Here is a 14,724-nt window from a genome sequence, read left to right on the forward strand (position 1 = left end):
CTTGTATAAAAAGGAAGCAAAGTTTTCTGCATAGCAAAGAAAAGTAAACTCTAGTAAGACGGCTGGTTTTGTCACCGCCCAGAAAATTCTACCATAATTGCAATGTATTTGGCAAAAAAGGTTGAAGCTATTCACTTTAATTTTAGCCTTTTCATTCTAAACTTCCAATTAAAAAAAAAAAAAACATAACCAAAAAACTGCAACTTATCAAACACCTCAGTTCAATCATTAATAAAGATTCAAATCCCGTGAATCAAGTATGCACTCACTTTACAGAAAAGTATACGGATGCATGACAATAGGAGACTGAGAAAGCAAACAACATTCTTTCCCTGGGCAATCTGAGACTGGACCTTTTGAACAGAAAAAGCCCAAGAAAGCTTACTAAGTGCATAAGCAGAATACTTTCTGTTATTGACTTTTAGTGTTTACATTTCTACATCGTGGAATCTGGGACATTCCATCGACCTCCTGCGAGGACTGATTCTTACTGACAAAAAAGCCAGCCAACATAAGAAGTTTTATGACAGGGGTCAAAATCAGCCAAGCTTATTTGGACAGTGTCAACAGGCATCATCATTTCTCAAGCCTTAAAATACTGACTTTTCAACAGAGAGCCCAGTCTTTTTTCCAGACACAAAGAGAGACAAACAGCTAGGTTTCTGTAACTCCTGTAAACCTACATCAAGGTAGATGTGTTTCTGAAGACCAGAGCTTGTTTTCTGTCTTAATACACGTATTTTGTCCTATATAGCAATCTGATCATATTCCTCTATCTGATCAAAATAGTGGCAAAGAGTAGAGTAGCACTGGCACACAGGCCAGAGCTGGTTCGGTGTCTTGTATATTGGACAGAAGCGGGGGGGGAAATGTAGTTTTTCACCTGTTCTAAGAGCATACTGCCAAGTCTTCAGGACCCTTCCAAGGTTCGTGGACATATACACCATTTTTAACAAAGGCTGAAAATATGGGAGCAGAATTTCTTGCATGACAGTATGCATCACTGGCATTATTTAAGCTGCTTATTGGCAGAAACAGTAGTAGTCCTTTTACCAAGCATTCTCTATGTGAAAACCTATACTTTATTCAAAAATATCCTGTAAAAAGATAGTGAGTTCAGCAGCCAAACAATGTGCACTGTAGCATAGCTTACCTGCTCTGTTTCAACAAAATCAGCACCGTGTCAATTATGTGTGTAATAAAGCTTTTAAAGCCCTTTCATATGTTGGAAACCCACTTGGAAACCACACATAAACACCACACCATTTTAGAATTCAGAATGTTCAAGAGATTAGAATTTTCTTTAAAGCTCCATTACCACACTCACTTTAAAGCATTGATGCATTTGATGAAGAAATAAGAGACACCACAGCTGAAACACAACATCACAAAGTATATCATAAGCAGTGAAAATCTGTGTCTTCCAATTAAGAAACTCCAAGCGGCCATGGAAACATTGTATCATTAACAACATCCTTATGTCCTTAGAGTTAAAATAATGCTATTCTCTCTCATCAACATTTGTGGGACAAAGGTGTACATTTAAGAGTTGATAAAGACAAGGATAAAAACTTGCCACAGATTAGTTTGTACAGGCATGTATTATTCTATATAATGTCTGATAAAATGCATTATGAACTCACCAGAAAAATCTATTGTCAGTGGTGTGCTCCTGCATGCTGCGGTGAGCATTGAGACTAAGATCTAAACTGACACCAGTTGCAGACCACGCAAAATAGAAGTTTCCCGAGTTTAAAACTTTGCGCACTTCTGAAATACGATCCTCATCTGTTGAATCAATTCGTAACGATACAAATTCAGTGGAAGTAACTCGAAAAACTTCAGAGTCTTGAATCTTTCCCACAGACATGCATCCTGTTACTAGAACCAGATAATGTAATAATGTGTCTCCTGTAAAACAAGAAAGGGCACAGGTAACAGAATGAATTTTAGTGGAGTGTGATGTTGACATACTTATATGCTTACATGCACACAACCTGACCCCAGTTTGCTTGAAAAAAGTACAAAAAGAACCAACATCAAGAACTCATTCTCAAGTTCCACAGAAGAAAAGGAAACACAAACAGGAGGAACTACGCTGCAAATAACACGGATTGTGAAAACGGAAGTTATTTTTGTCCACTCCCTTGTTTCTGGGAGTGCTCCAAACTTGCAAGTTACCCCACAAAGACAAAAAATAAAAAGGAAAAAAGAGCCCAGTTCCTGTTACAAAGATCCTGTGCTGTGCAGTTTTACAGGAGCAGCACAATTTTCTTTGCCAAATGAAAAATTAAGGTCTTGCATATTTTACTCACCAAGGTTTAATCTTAATACACCCAAGAGCCCATATGCATCCATTACTTTGGAGTAGGTATTCTTGATTGTGTCTTTTTCTGCAGAAGCTATGGAAAGAAAACATAAGATTTTGTGATGTAAAAGACCATACATTATGGCAGGGAGAATGAGTCCACTCTAAACTGAAAATCCAAGAGATTACAAAAGTAGCGCTTACGTGAAACTTCTGGAAAGAAATCAAAATGTATGAGCATATGGCATTTCATAACAGAAAATGAGTATTTGATTTTATGACAAAGTATGGTCACGCTGTGTTTTTAGGCAACAAAAAAAAGACTTGCAAAAACTCCAAGTGATATAAAAGGAGAATGCTGGCATTTTTAACATCATTATCTCCTAATATAAAAAGCATCTAAAACACAGGCAGATGAGTTCCATGAGAATGCTCTCCTGCAATTAGTTAAAATTGGAGTAGTGCTAAATGCTGCTTTTTTTTCCATGAAAAACATTATCCTTTTTCTCCAAGAATAAAACCGTGATGTGGCAGTATTATTTTCAGATAAGTAAACAAGATTATCACAAGTGCATTTTAACTAGTTTTAGATATATTCCAAGCAAATCAAAACTCTTGTTGTCCATAAGATAATGGTATTTAAAAGTCATGTCTTATATTAGAAAAACAAAATTTCCATAGTCATTTTTGAAAAAAAAGTTTTGTAATATTTTAGAAGAAATTAAAGTGCATCATCATTCACCTGGGAATTAATGTCAGTGTATGCTTTAGAACTTTAACCGGCACTCGAAAAAACCAGGCCCACAAGCTTGACTGCAGAGCCAGGTGACAGAGATGCTGCAGAGCAGAAATTAGATCCCACCTGTCCTGAGCTTTTGCTCATGACTGAGACTGCACCTGAAGCGCAAAGACCAGCAATTCCAGCCGTGCCATGGATCCCCAGGGATTGAGATTTCTGGGTCACCAAGGATCAGCACCTTCTCCCTCCTCAGAAACGATCTGCTAATTAATTTTCACTTTGACACTAAAATAATGAGAATTTGACATAAAGAAAAGCCTATTGCCCTAGCATTCTGCTGTGCTCTCTCTCACATTAGCTATATCTTCTTTAGAATTACTGTTGTGAATCTTTCTAATGAGTATTCCCTAAGCTTAGCATAGCCCTGCCTGTGCACAAGCCTATCCCTTCTGTTCAAACGTCCCCAAGCTCTATTATTAAAGTGCATCAGAAACTCCAATACAGATGAAACAATTATTTAACCTCAGCCTGAAATCTTAAGCGCATTCAATGTTTTAAGTGCATTTTAAAAAAGCTTCTTTAAGTACTTGCATTGATACACTGTATTCCTGTAATCCACATGCTAAAGATAAGAGAGTTACAGCAGCATGATTATTTCCAAAGTCCTTACCCACAGTAAGTGTTAAGACTCGCAGCCAATCTAAACACATTGTTGACAGGCAGTGATTTTGTCAGCATCACCAAACCATGTTTTCCTTAACCAGATCACCATCAGGCCGGGAAGAACAACTTCTAAACTTCAAAACCTCGTTCTTTCAATCCATTTTTCCAGCAAACATTTAATGATGTCAACATAGTCTTCTAAACTCTACTTTCGGTAACCAGAGAACTGCCACGTTCTTCTTTCATGTTTCAAATTATTAATGAAAGATGAGGTTTAGTTTCAAACTTTTTGCAGGATTTTTCTTAAAGGTGCCTGTCAGCATTTAATGACATTTCAGAACAATGGCTTTTCTGTCTCCTATGGATTTATTCTCTTTTTCCATTGCACAGAATGCCTGTTATCCTTGCTAAGCCTTAATAAGTAAATGCCCGAAGTAAATTCAGTAACATGGGCTTTGCAAATTCAGATCAACAAAAAAGGCCACCGCTAATAAAGCAGCAAAGGGTTGCAAAAACAAGCAAAACCAAAATGGAAATAGAAAAACTTACTGCGGCTAGTCAACTATTATCTTAACAAAGCACCCAAGGACCAACCAAAAGCATTTCATGCCATGTTTTTCCGTTACATTAGATCTAATACAGTGTGAACTCTGAGGAAAGCTTTTCCACAGCGAGCGTGTAAGTATTTCTATCTTGTGCTGCCTGTACTTTTCCCATCTTTTTTTTTTTTTTTTCTTTTAAGGCCAAAGTTCACATGGGAAAACAGCAAACCGCACACCTCAGAAGGTTCACTTCATCCATCCTGCCCTGGCCCATCCTCACCTACCCCCAGGTTTCGGCCACTGCCTCCCCAGAAACCGAGCCTAGGAGCAAGGTACATTTAGCAGGCCCCGCAGCAGGCAGCCGGGACGCAGAAGAGCTTACCTGCAACGTGCTCCTACCACCCTCCCAATAAGGCACATCATGCCTACTACGAGTTACAACTTTATAACATAAATTCGTACGGCAGATTCCCCTTCATTGAGGGCATGCGTTTGAACCTCTAGCCGTCAGTGTTCACAAAACCTGAAAGAATTATGAGGTTTGGTGATGACTGATATTAGCCAATACAGAAGGATAAAAAATGGTTATCACGTAAACCTCCTTCTCCTTAAGGAACCGAGGTAAAAAGAAAGCAGTCACAAAAGCAGCACCGATAGCAGAAAAGGGAGTGACTCCACAGCACTGCTAAAAGAAAAAAACCCAAACACCCAGGCCAGAGTGTAATCTGTTACTGAATGCCACTGCACATGGCACTTCCCATTTCTGAAGATACCAAAATTAAACTTGCAGGTTTTCGTATCATTCCCCACCCAACAGTGTGAATAACAATGTAAGTGCTCTGGAACCATCCGGATTCCTCCCCATAAGTATCACATTTAACTCTTCATTCTTCTTCATGAAGCTTACTGCCTTGGTGATCTACGCTTTCTCACTCCATTCAGCATGCAAAGTCATCGGATACAGCTGGATATGCAAGAGCCACTGAAGTTACAAACACACATGGCTAAGACCCCATCACTATAATATCTTACACTCAGCGTACGCAAAGCCAACTCCCAGTTTCCTCTATGAAGAACTGAAATTACCAACTGGGTGAACCGCAGCTTAGAAGTTAAACCGCAGGAAGGCTAGGGTAATCCTGACAGAAGGAGAGAGCATTTCCAAGAGCATTTCCTCATTTCCTCTGTAACATTCTTAATGAATGAGAACATCTCTTCTCGAATGGTAGGTTGGCCTGCAGCCATGAGATCCCTTTTGACTTTGATTTATGAGCTCCATAACTTGGAAAAAAAAATGTAGCTAATATAAATATGCACTCGGAAAAACAAAGTCCTAGAAATTAATGAACCTACTTCTCCTCGAGAAATTGACTTTTCTATTTATTCATCTTTAAATAGCTGGAAGTAAGCAAATACAATTAAGTCTGTCTGAAAAAAAATATAAAACGCTGTCACTCGCTAAGAAGAATGAATTAAGACATGCAACTTCTAAAGACAGAAATTACCAGCTGGAATGACAACTTCCATCCATAACACTGGACTTAACAGATTTTAAATTACACTGTAGAGGAGCACTAAACAGTAGACAATGCAAGCATACATATGTCTGTGTATAAAGATGGACACAAAACATTACAAGGCTGTATTTCTTCTATTACTTTGTGTCAGTTCCGATGTTAAGCAGAATGGAAATTAAAAGCAGCTTCTGCTTAACCCACCTCATTAATTAGATTCAAAAGTTGATTAATTTCTAAAACAGAAATAATGACTCGCTATTTAGCAGTATAAAAAAAAACAAAAAACAAAACAAAACCACAACACTTTTAATGTGGTTTTCAGGTCAAGTTGTAATGCATTCTTGTAGAAAGCCAGCAAGCCTCATTTGCGGTGTCAAGAGAAAAAGAGTAAAATAATTTTAAGTCAATCTTTATTAAAAATTAATAGGTCATAGTATTTTTAAATGTTAACATCTCATTTGTTCCAAGTTAAATCACAAGTGTGCATCTGTAATAATCACACCTGACCAATCACTGACTCATTTAACAAAGGTTAAATTATTTTAAAGGGATTATGTCAGCCCTCTTATTGTTACACAAATGGAACCCCATTAAAAATCCTGTCTTTGGGACAACTTGGTTCAACATGTATTCTTCTTAATTCCAGATTAGAAATTAGTTTTGCAATTTTAACAATTATAAAGCTAAGATCGCATTAAAAGTTATCATTTAGGCTTTCTACAGTTATGTTCTCGGTGGGTTCACAAGGTGCTATGACAACACATTATAAGTTAGTGGCTACAATTCCCAGCTAGAACATGGGACATTGAGCTGGGAACAAAGACGTGTTCCCGAAATTATGTGCAGTTCCTTCAGAAACAAGAATTCTTATTTAAGTTAGACAAGAAAAAGCTCATGCTACTGCCACTTCAAAAAGTTTAAAATCTGAAAAATGTATGAACTATTCTTACACAGTTTGTTTTTGAGCTTTTAAGATTGAGGTTTTCAAGCTTTTTGTCAAATTAGGAAAGTTAAACTTTTGGTATTTAAATTAAAGCTAACACTTTAATATTACCACATAGGTGACATTAAAATCAGAGTGGAGTCACCACTTTCATTTATAAATCAACCAACTGAAGAACTATTTTATTACTTTTGATACTTTGCTGACATGAATAGATGCACAGAAAACTGGATGACAGCTGGTATTTAAATCTGCCATAATTCATATATTTGCTTAGAATTAATAGGATGATTTTTTTTTTCCACTCTATTTGCTAGTTCAGATAATGAAGTACCATTATTCACTTCACAAAGACATTTATATGCTACCATAATCAACAGGTATCTTAAGACTACGGGGAGGAACCCCCAAATAACAAATCACCTCTACCCAGCAAGGAAAAAAAACCCAGACATCTCTAGGTGTTCGCAGTTATATTTAAATACTACACACCAGAAAAAAAACACACTCTTTGGAACAACAACAAAATTGTAACAGATGAGCAAATAGAAGGCTTGGCTACTTTAACACTATTTTTCAATACTATGCAAATTTACTTCACAAAATGTATCGCTTCAACTAACACCACTGACGAGGGGGAAAAAAAAACCAAACTGAGAAATAGAAGTGTGAAAACAAAGCTGACCTACGTAACAGCCTACAAGCACCTCCTTTCCATCAGATTTGGGCTTTCTGACCCAGTTACATGTTCTCCATTGAAAACAAAGCTTTATAGCACCAATAATCTACAAAGATTTTCTTCTAATACTGAATGCTTTGATTGAAATATAGTTACTTTACGTGAAAGCCAACTGTTGCAATTTTTGCCTGTACAAGTCAATTCACAAAATCACAAAATTTTCAATTTAAAGAGGTGCTAGCATGCAAAAAAGCTACCAAATTATCTGAAATGTAGAAATGCTAATTAGTTTTTCTACATCATGTCTGAGTAACTCCAAAAGTACGCAAACTACTCTTCTAAACAGACATTTAATTAGCAAGAGCTATCATTCGCTGGATGTCCAGTAGGGCAAAACGAAGACTTTTACTATCACGTGTGCTACCACAGAAATGGAAATTTACTGAATTGAAAAGGGAACACTTATGAAGAGAATTATTTGTTGCCAGTGAAATCCCTTGTTAAAATCATGCAAAGGGCTGTGGTACACATACAGAATAGTCTTGACTGTTGCTGTAAAGCTAGTCTACCTGAAGAAGCAAAAAGCCTTGAGATTCTGTTGTAAGTAACTTCTTTTTAGTATTTCCAGAACCGTGGACCAAATTCTTGCAGATCCATTATGCCATTCAAAGAGGTCATAGTCCTCCCCGGCAAGAGTTACTGCCTCCACCGACCTCCTGGGAAGATTCTTACTGTAGGTACTTCTTGTACTTTTCAGTGTGCGCTAGGCTAGCATACCTAGTCTTTGTTAAACCATGTGGTTTTGTTGGAAATGCCTGGAAAGCAATGAGCAGAACATCTTCCCAGTAGATTTGAGAGGACAGTGAATTCTGGCAGAATCCTAGGAAAGGCACCTGATGACAGGAGGACAGGCTACAGCCTCCTACACCAGCACGGCTGTCCTTGGCATGCACTATAGCTGTTGCTTCCCTGCAGCTTCTTAAGTGTTTTAAGATAGAGTTTAATGGGAAGGTGTAGTCCGGAAGATGACACTTAGTCAAAACAGTAATAAAGACAGGAAGGTGAAATTGCTGTTTGCATTTGCATCCTAGTCCCTTCACATTGGTCCCTCCAAATTGGCTTCAGATGAATATAATATTACATCAAAATACATTCAAAAATTGTTTCTACCACAGCCTGTATTTGGCCTTTCCTCTCTAACATATAGACACTCTTTCCAGAGGATAAATTACTGCTTGAAGAATTTTAATTCTCCTTACTATTGTACCTTTAAATATGTATATAAAACAGTAAAATATTTATATTAAGCTTATTTTATAGGATCCCATTATGAAAAACAGAATGTAGTAATTTATTTTGAAATATTCTCCTTCCCTAGTTACGGGAATGTGGTTCCACTCAAAACTCTGTATAAACGTTATCGGGAGGGTGGGGAAGAATCACCCAGTGGCAGTTCATTACTGGTGACAGCAAATACCAAAGGAAAAAAAAAACAAACCTCTGATTGTGAGCATATAGAATGCTACCCTCCTTAATAATTATGTATATACAGCAGGTGCTCATCAAATGTATCTGTTAGTATGTTTCTTTTCTGGGCATCTAAGTTTCCTGAAGCATCATATCAACTTAACATCTCTTGCAAAATTATTATATCCCATCTGCTACTGTGGATAGATAATAGCATACCTGCTTCCACCCCCCTGCCCAAGAATGCAACGTGGAAGAATTTTCTTTTTAAGAAGAAGTGGAATGTGAATGGGTGATAGCGTAGCATTGCTAAACACGACTATGAATACCAGGATGCCTGCTGCACACAGGTTATTACAGCTCTTACTTTATCTAGCTCTACAGAAAGCTCAGGGTGGGCATAATGCCTCTTCCCGTTCACACCTGCTCTCTTCTCAGCTTTACCATCAGATTGAAGTCAAAGGATGCGCACGAAGCTCCTGCTCTCTCCACTCAGGGCTCAGTATTTTCCCAGACGACAGAACATTCTCCTTTACTCATCGCAGGCGACAGGAGTAAAGACAGCTTCCCACTCGTTTCGTTATGACTCACCAGAGAGGAACAGGGAGAGAGAACACCCTCCTGCTCAGTCAATGAAATCTTTACAGGTAAGATATCTCATTAGAGAGTCCTATATCAAAGAATAAATATACTGTCTATTTTATATGTCAAATAAGAAAAAACAGATCTATGACATCCTCCCACTAAATTCTAAACAAATCAGCAGTGAAGCTGCTGACATTTAAAACTAAGTGCTTTTACAAGGCCTTGAGAAGCAAGCTGGCAGGATCCCCTCAGACTTCAATATCTTGGCCTAGCCCAATACTAGGAGCGAGTTGATAACAGAGGTATTAAATATATAAAGACAAGCAAAGTATTTCTCAGATGTGTTGGTCACAGTAACACTAGCTAATCCACGAGAGAAGCAGTACACAGAACAATTCCAGCAGAAGCGTGGCTTGGGCTGCTTCCATGTTAAGACTGAATGATTATGAAACAGCCACCTCCGTGAACTGTCCCTTCGACCCTCCTCCTTTCTTCCATCTTGTTGACTTAAGTAACAGATTCAGTTACAACACATACAAGACACACTGAAAATCACACAACATATGAGTTGTATAGCATTTCATACAGAGGCCTAACTAAACCCTCTGAATCATCCTGCAACGCTTCATTGAATCTAAAGGGGATGAAGGTTAATACCGTTATCCTTCCCTCAGCAAAATGACAGATGTACTTCCTTTAAGACGACATTTAAAGGATCAGTAAGCTTTCATTCCTTTCTCTTAGCCCATTTCAAATCCAAATTTCTATACATGGATACCCCAGAAGATGCAGCTCACTGAGGCTCTCAGAACTGAACCACATGAATCACCTTTAATGGTAAAGTGCATTTCACTACATTGTACCTATATTATACATTCTACATACAGGTAAGAACTATGATCGGGTATAGGGCTGAACACCTTATTTTATCTTCAGTATTTGTTAAAATCTTTTGAAAAATGTCTAACCGTTTGAGATCCGTATTGCCAATTTTTGTAGAGTCTAAAAAGTGTTAGTACCATCAGCAAAAAATACGAGTTTTTAACAGTTTAAAGTGATGCTGTTCTTGATTTAAATTGATATATACTGGGATCTGACCATTTTTCTATCTATTCACACAGATTTTACAAACATCTGGGGAATCTTCCCCAAGGGCCAGTCTTTCATTGACTTTGGCTTTTACATTGGTGCGAATATCCAGAATTCTGTAAGGCTACAGACTAGAATCTTCTGACTGGTTTCTGTGGCATGACCAGAGAGATGGAGAAGTAGTACTTTACAAATCTTCCCCAAGCACTAGTAATTCTACTCCTTTAAATATGTATTAAAAAGAATAGATACCAGAAGCAAACAGCAAGCAAAAAAAAGAGGGAAAAAAAATCCTGAGCTAGGGAACTCTAGCACTTTTTCTGCTGTCAGTTCAAGAGTATGATTGTGATCTTTCAACCATTAACAAAAGATTTGTGTTTCAGTACCGAAAGAGTTTAGGTGCAAGAAGGGAATTAAAGCAAAATGCCACAGCTAAATATGCATTGCTAAGATATGCTCATTTACCAGACAGAAAAAGAGTAAGCAGTTTACCTGTTAAGGTTATTGAAAACAATATTCAGAGTAACTACTTCTAGCTAAGTATGAATGTTTACTATGTTGCAACCTACCAATTAGAATATCAAGGACAAACCTTTACAGACTAGTAACAAGCTATTACTAAGAACAGAACCCAAGAGGAGAGAGGCTTTCAAACTTCCTTCAGGTTCCACTTCCCTCCGTTTGATAACAAGGTGAGGCATAGAAGAGGGCAGGAACTTTGATACGGCTTTTAATTTTTAAAGAATAAAGTTTATCCAGATGCCTGCAGCGTATCACAGCACAAAAAGCAACTAACTTACTGTCCTTCTTGCGCATAACTTTCAGGAATAAGGAGCAATGTATTAAAAATAATTTAAGTAACTTAAGCATGTTCAATAATTACTAAATACATGCTAAAATAAAATTTTCCACAAATCTTCAAAGCATTTTCCCCTTTTTTACGGGTTTCACTAAACCTGTTCACTAGCTTTATGACTGGACACTTATTCCCAACCCAATCCACACTACACAATGCCTTTCAAATACTGCTGGCAAAATCCATGAGATTACTTAAATACACAGTAAGAAGAAACTGTATCAGAAAAAAAAAAAATTCTCAAAAACAAGAGAAAAGCACTCATTGTTTTTCACATGGATCATCACAAAATTGCAGCTATATGGTCAATCATGCTGGCACGTCCCACTGCCAGGCCTCTAACAGTTAATGGCAGCTTGTTCTAATCGCACATTAAAGGTGCAGATTAAGCCATATGCTAGAAGAGCTTGTTCATACAGCCTGTCCAGCACAGATGACTCTATGGCCCGACTTGTAAGTACCTTACACAGGGACAGTCAGGTGCCTCAGAAAGAGACCATGCCACTGCCAAGGGGCACCCTCACATACAGGAGGGCCAATTGCAAATACCAAAGAAAGGAAACGTATCTCAAGTCCCACTCTTCTTTGGAAATCACATTTCTAACCCTGAGTCTTGTTAGAGAACACACTCCCCATTCAGCCTACTCCACAGTCTCAAAGCCAGAGCATCCTCCTGAAAGGTAGGTTTTTGATTCCACTCAGACTTCAGGCATTGAATCAAATCTCCCATTTTCTGACTGGGTGCTCAGAATCGCTAGGCTAGAAAACCACAAACAGGAATCAGAATGAATTAATCAAAAAGTTATTGACTAAAAAAAATACTTCCACGGTATGAAAGCTTTCTATAAAAGAATCAAAAACAAGCTTCAAAACCTTGTGCAACCAGCTGCTCAGTCTTTCTGAAAAATACAAACCAAACTACATTTTAAAATCCTATCTATAGGCTTCGCGGATCTCTTCTGCACTTCTGATTTTAGTGTCCTCCTTCAACTACGACTTAAAAAAAAAAAAGGAGGGGCAAAAAGAATTTAAGGGAAACGTTTAATGTATTTGTCACTTAAAACACGTAAAAATAACTTTGCAATGCAAGACACCTTGCTCCAAATATTACTCATTTTATTACAAGACAAATCAATACAGAGTCTCATGATAGGTTAAAAATACAGGGACAAAATAAAGGTAAAAATCAAAAAGCCATCAAAGTCATGATACAAAATGAGATAAAAAAAACAAATTAAGATGATATACCATTTAAGAATATAGAATTTTTTATTATGAAATACAACATAGAGAATTAGCTTTTCGATGAGTTATCATGTATTCAAAAGAAGGTTGTTCAGAACCAAAGAAAGAAGCAGATATTGTTGGAAGCTATTAGAAGAAGAAAATTTAGTATACACGAAAATATACACGCATCATGAAATGTAATTAAATGTGTAAAATTCTCTTTTGACAGATGAGGATATGAAAATGTCTTTTTTTTTTTTCCCCCTCATTTAAATCAGAAGCCTCTCCGTTAGCAAATAAGAGAACAGAATAGTTGCTTCTTTATATTCCATAAATAAACAGCTTACACAATGTCAAGTCCTCCAACTTTTTACATTGTAGTTATCAAAACATATCGACTTACAGAGGACAGCCACAGCTCCGGATTCAAACATGAGACATTCTTCTCTGTTTCTGGTTTCCACTATCACACTGAATGGAAGCGGATCCAGCTTGTGATAGACACGGTATCCTTTACTGAAAGCCATTTTGCCTTTATCAGAGGCAGTCCTGTCCAACACAAGATGATGTTAGTGAAACCTTCTTTTGCTTCCAGATACCTTCTGCAAAGCAGGCCTGACTTGCATCCTTTCCTAAGGATTTTACATGTTTAACGAAAACAAACAACAACAAAGAAAACCTGCTCGATCTTTCTACCTCATGAGACTTGTTTTACCTTGTGTTCCAAAACAAATACAGGGACTATCTAAAGACAACATAACAATGTTTCAAAAACACAATTACCCAGAGAAACATCTTTCAAAATAAAGGATTTATTTAAAAGCTTCTCAGAGACAACAAGAATTTCTTTCACAACACTTAACAAATAGGATTTCTTCTTAGTAAAAAGAAGAATGAAAATAAGGTTCTCTAGCCACCACAAATATGTAAGAGTGGCAGCTATCTTAACCATAAACTAATGCCAAATGCAGAGGACCAGAAGCCTGGGTAGGCTTCAATTTTTAGATCTATTTTACTGATTCTGACCTTGTACAAAATGACAGTATATTTTAAACACTAAAGCTGTTAAGACGTTTTAAAAGATCACACAAAAACGTTAACCTGTTTTGGTTTTCTTTTTTTTAAATGAAAGCAGGTTTTTGTTTGGATTTAAACCCTCCCCTGCAGTGGCTGACGACTGAAACATTGCAGTACTGTACTAGTGAAACTGCCTGCGAGCCACAGCTTCCTTTAAAACAACAATAAGCCCCAAACAATAAGAAACTATAAACGAGCGCGAGAGCAGCCAAATTTTAAGGGCTTAAGCTCAGGAAACATACAGCGAGGGAAGATTCTTCCTGAAAGGCAGGAGCAGGGGGTTCTGCCCTCTCCCTTCCCTTCAGCTCGGTGCCCGTAACCTCCAGGGCGGACACGGACTTCACGCCGCCGGTAGGGAACACGCCGGCCCCCGCCCTCCAGCGCGGCCCCTGCGGGCGCAGCGCCGCCGGTCCGGCCCTTCACCCCCAGCCCCTCTCCCTCGCCGGGCCGGAGGAAAGGGGCCACCAAGCAGCCGCGAGTCTCCCAGCGCCCGGCCGCGGGGCAGCCCCGGAGCCGGCTCCGGGCCAGCAGATCCCCGCCTGGCTAACACCTGCCGCCCAGGGCAGGCCCGCACCGCCGCCCGCCACAGCCCGCTGCCGCCGGTACCCACGACCCTGACAGAGCCTCCATCTTGTCTGGCGCCAGCGGCGCCCCCGCGGCCCGAGCTCCGCAACGGCGACAGCCGGGACGGCTCCGCCGCGCACTGACAGGCGCCGAGCGCCCCCCGACGCTGCCGCCGCCGCCCTCCCCGGCCCCCCCAGCCGCAGCGGTACCAGCGCCTCCCTCACCGGCCGCGCCGCCTGCCACCGACGGCCGCCCGCTCCGCTCCCCTCCGCTCCCTGCCGCGGGAGCCCGCGGGACCTCACTTCCGCTCCGGCCCCGCCGTCCCTTCCGCATTGCGCCTCCCGCCACCGGAAGTCGGTAGAGGGCGGCGGCGGAGGAGCGGGGAGCGCTGGGGCGGTGGGCCCTGGGGCGGCGGGCCCGGCGTGAGGCGGGGCGCGAGGGCGGCCGTTAAGCGGCCGCCGCCCCCCC

At 39.6% G+C, this 14,724-nt stretch overlaps 1 protein-coding gene across 13 annotated transcripts in view; it reads right to left on the bottom strand.

Annotated features, from left to right (window-relative positions):
* Window positions 1–14,633, bottom strand: part of SYNJ1 (synaptojanin 1) — a 67,292-nt gene extending 52,659 nt beyond the window's left edge. For 12 of the 13 annotated variants that reach the window (XM_087756545.1, XM_087756537.1, XM_087756540.1 and 9 more), the window contains exons 1-4: window positions 14,481–14,633; window positions 13,019–13,164; window positions 2,316–2,402; window positions 1,644–1,911 (exon numbers count right to left, since the gene is read on the bottom strand). In XM_087756545.1, coding sequence (XP_087612671.1) covers window positions 1,644–1,911; window positions 2,316–2,402; window positions 13,019–13,142 — 479 coding nt within the window. In that variant the 5' untranslated portion in view covers window positions 13,143–13,164; window positions 14,481–14,633. Of the gene's footprint in view, window positions 1–1,643; window positions 1,912–2,315; window positions 2,403–13,018; window positions 13,165–14,480 lie in introns of those variants that run through there. The other variant, XM_087756544.1, reaches the window with a different exon arrangement.
* Between the last annotated feature and the right edge of the window lie 91 nt (window positions 14,634–14,724).

The sequence above is a fragment of the Nipponia nippon genome, unplaced genomic scaffold, assembly GCF_047370975.1.
Source record: "Nipponia nippon isolate SJK-2023a ecotype South Korea unplaced genomic scaffold, ASM4737097v1 scaffold_2, whole genome shotgun sequence".
NCBI classification, from domain to species: domain Eukaryota; kingdom Metazoa; phylum Chordata; class Aves; order Pelecaniformes; family Threskiornithidae; genus Nipponia; species Nipponia nippon.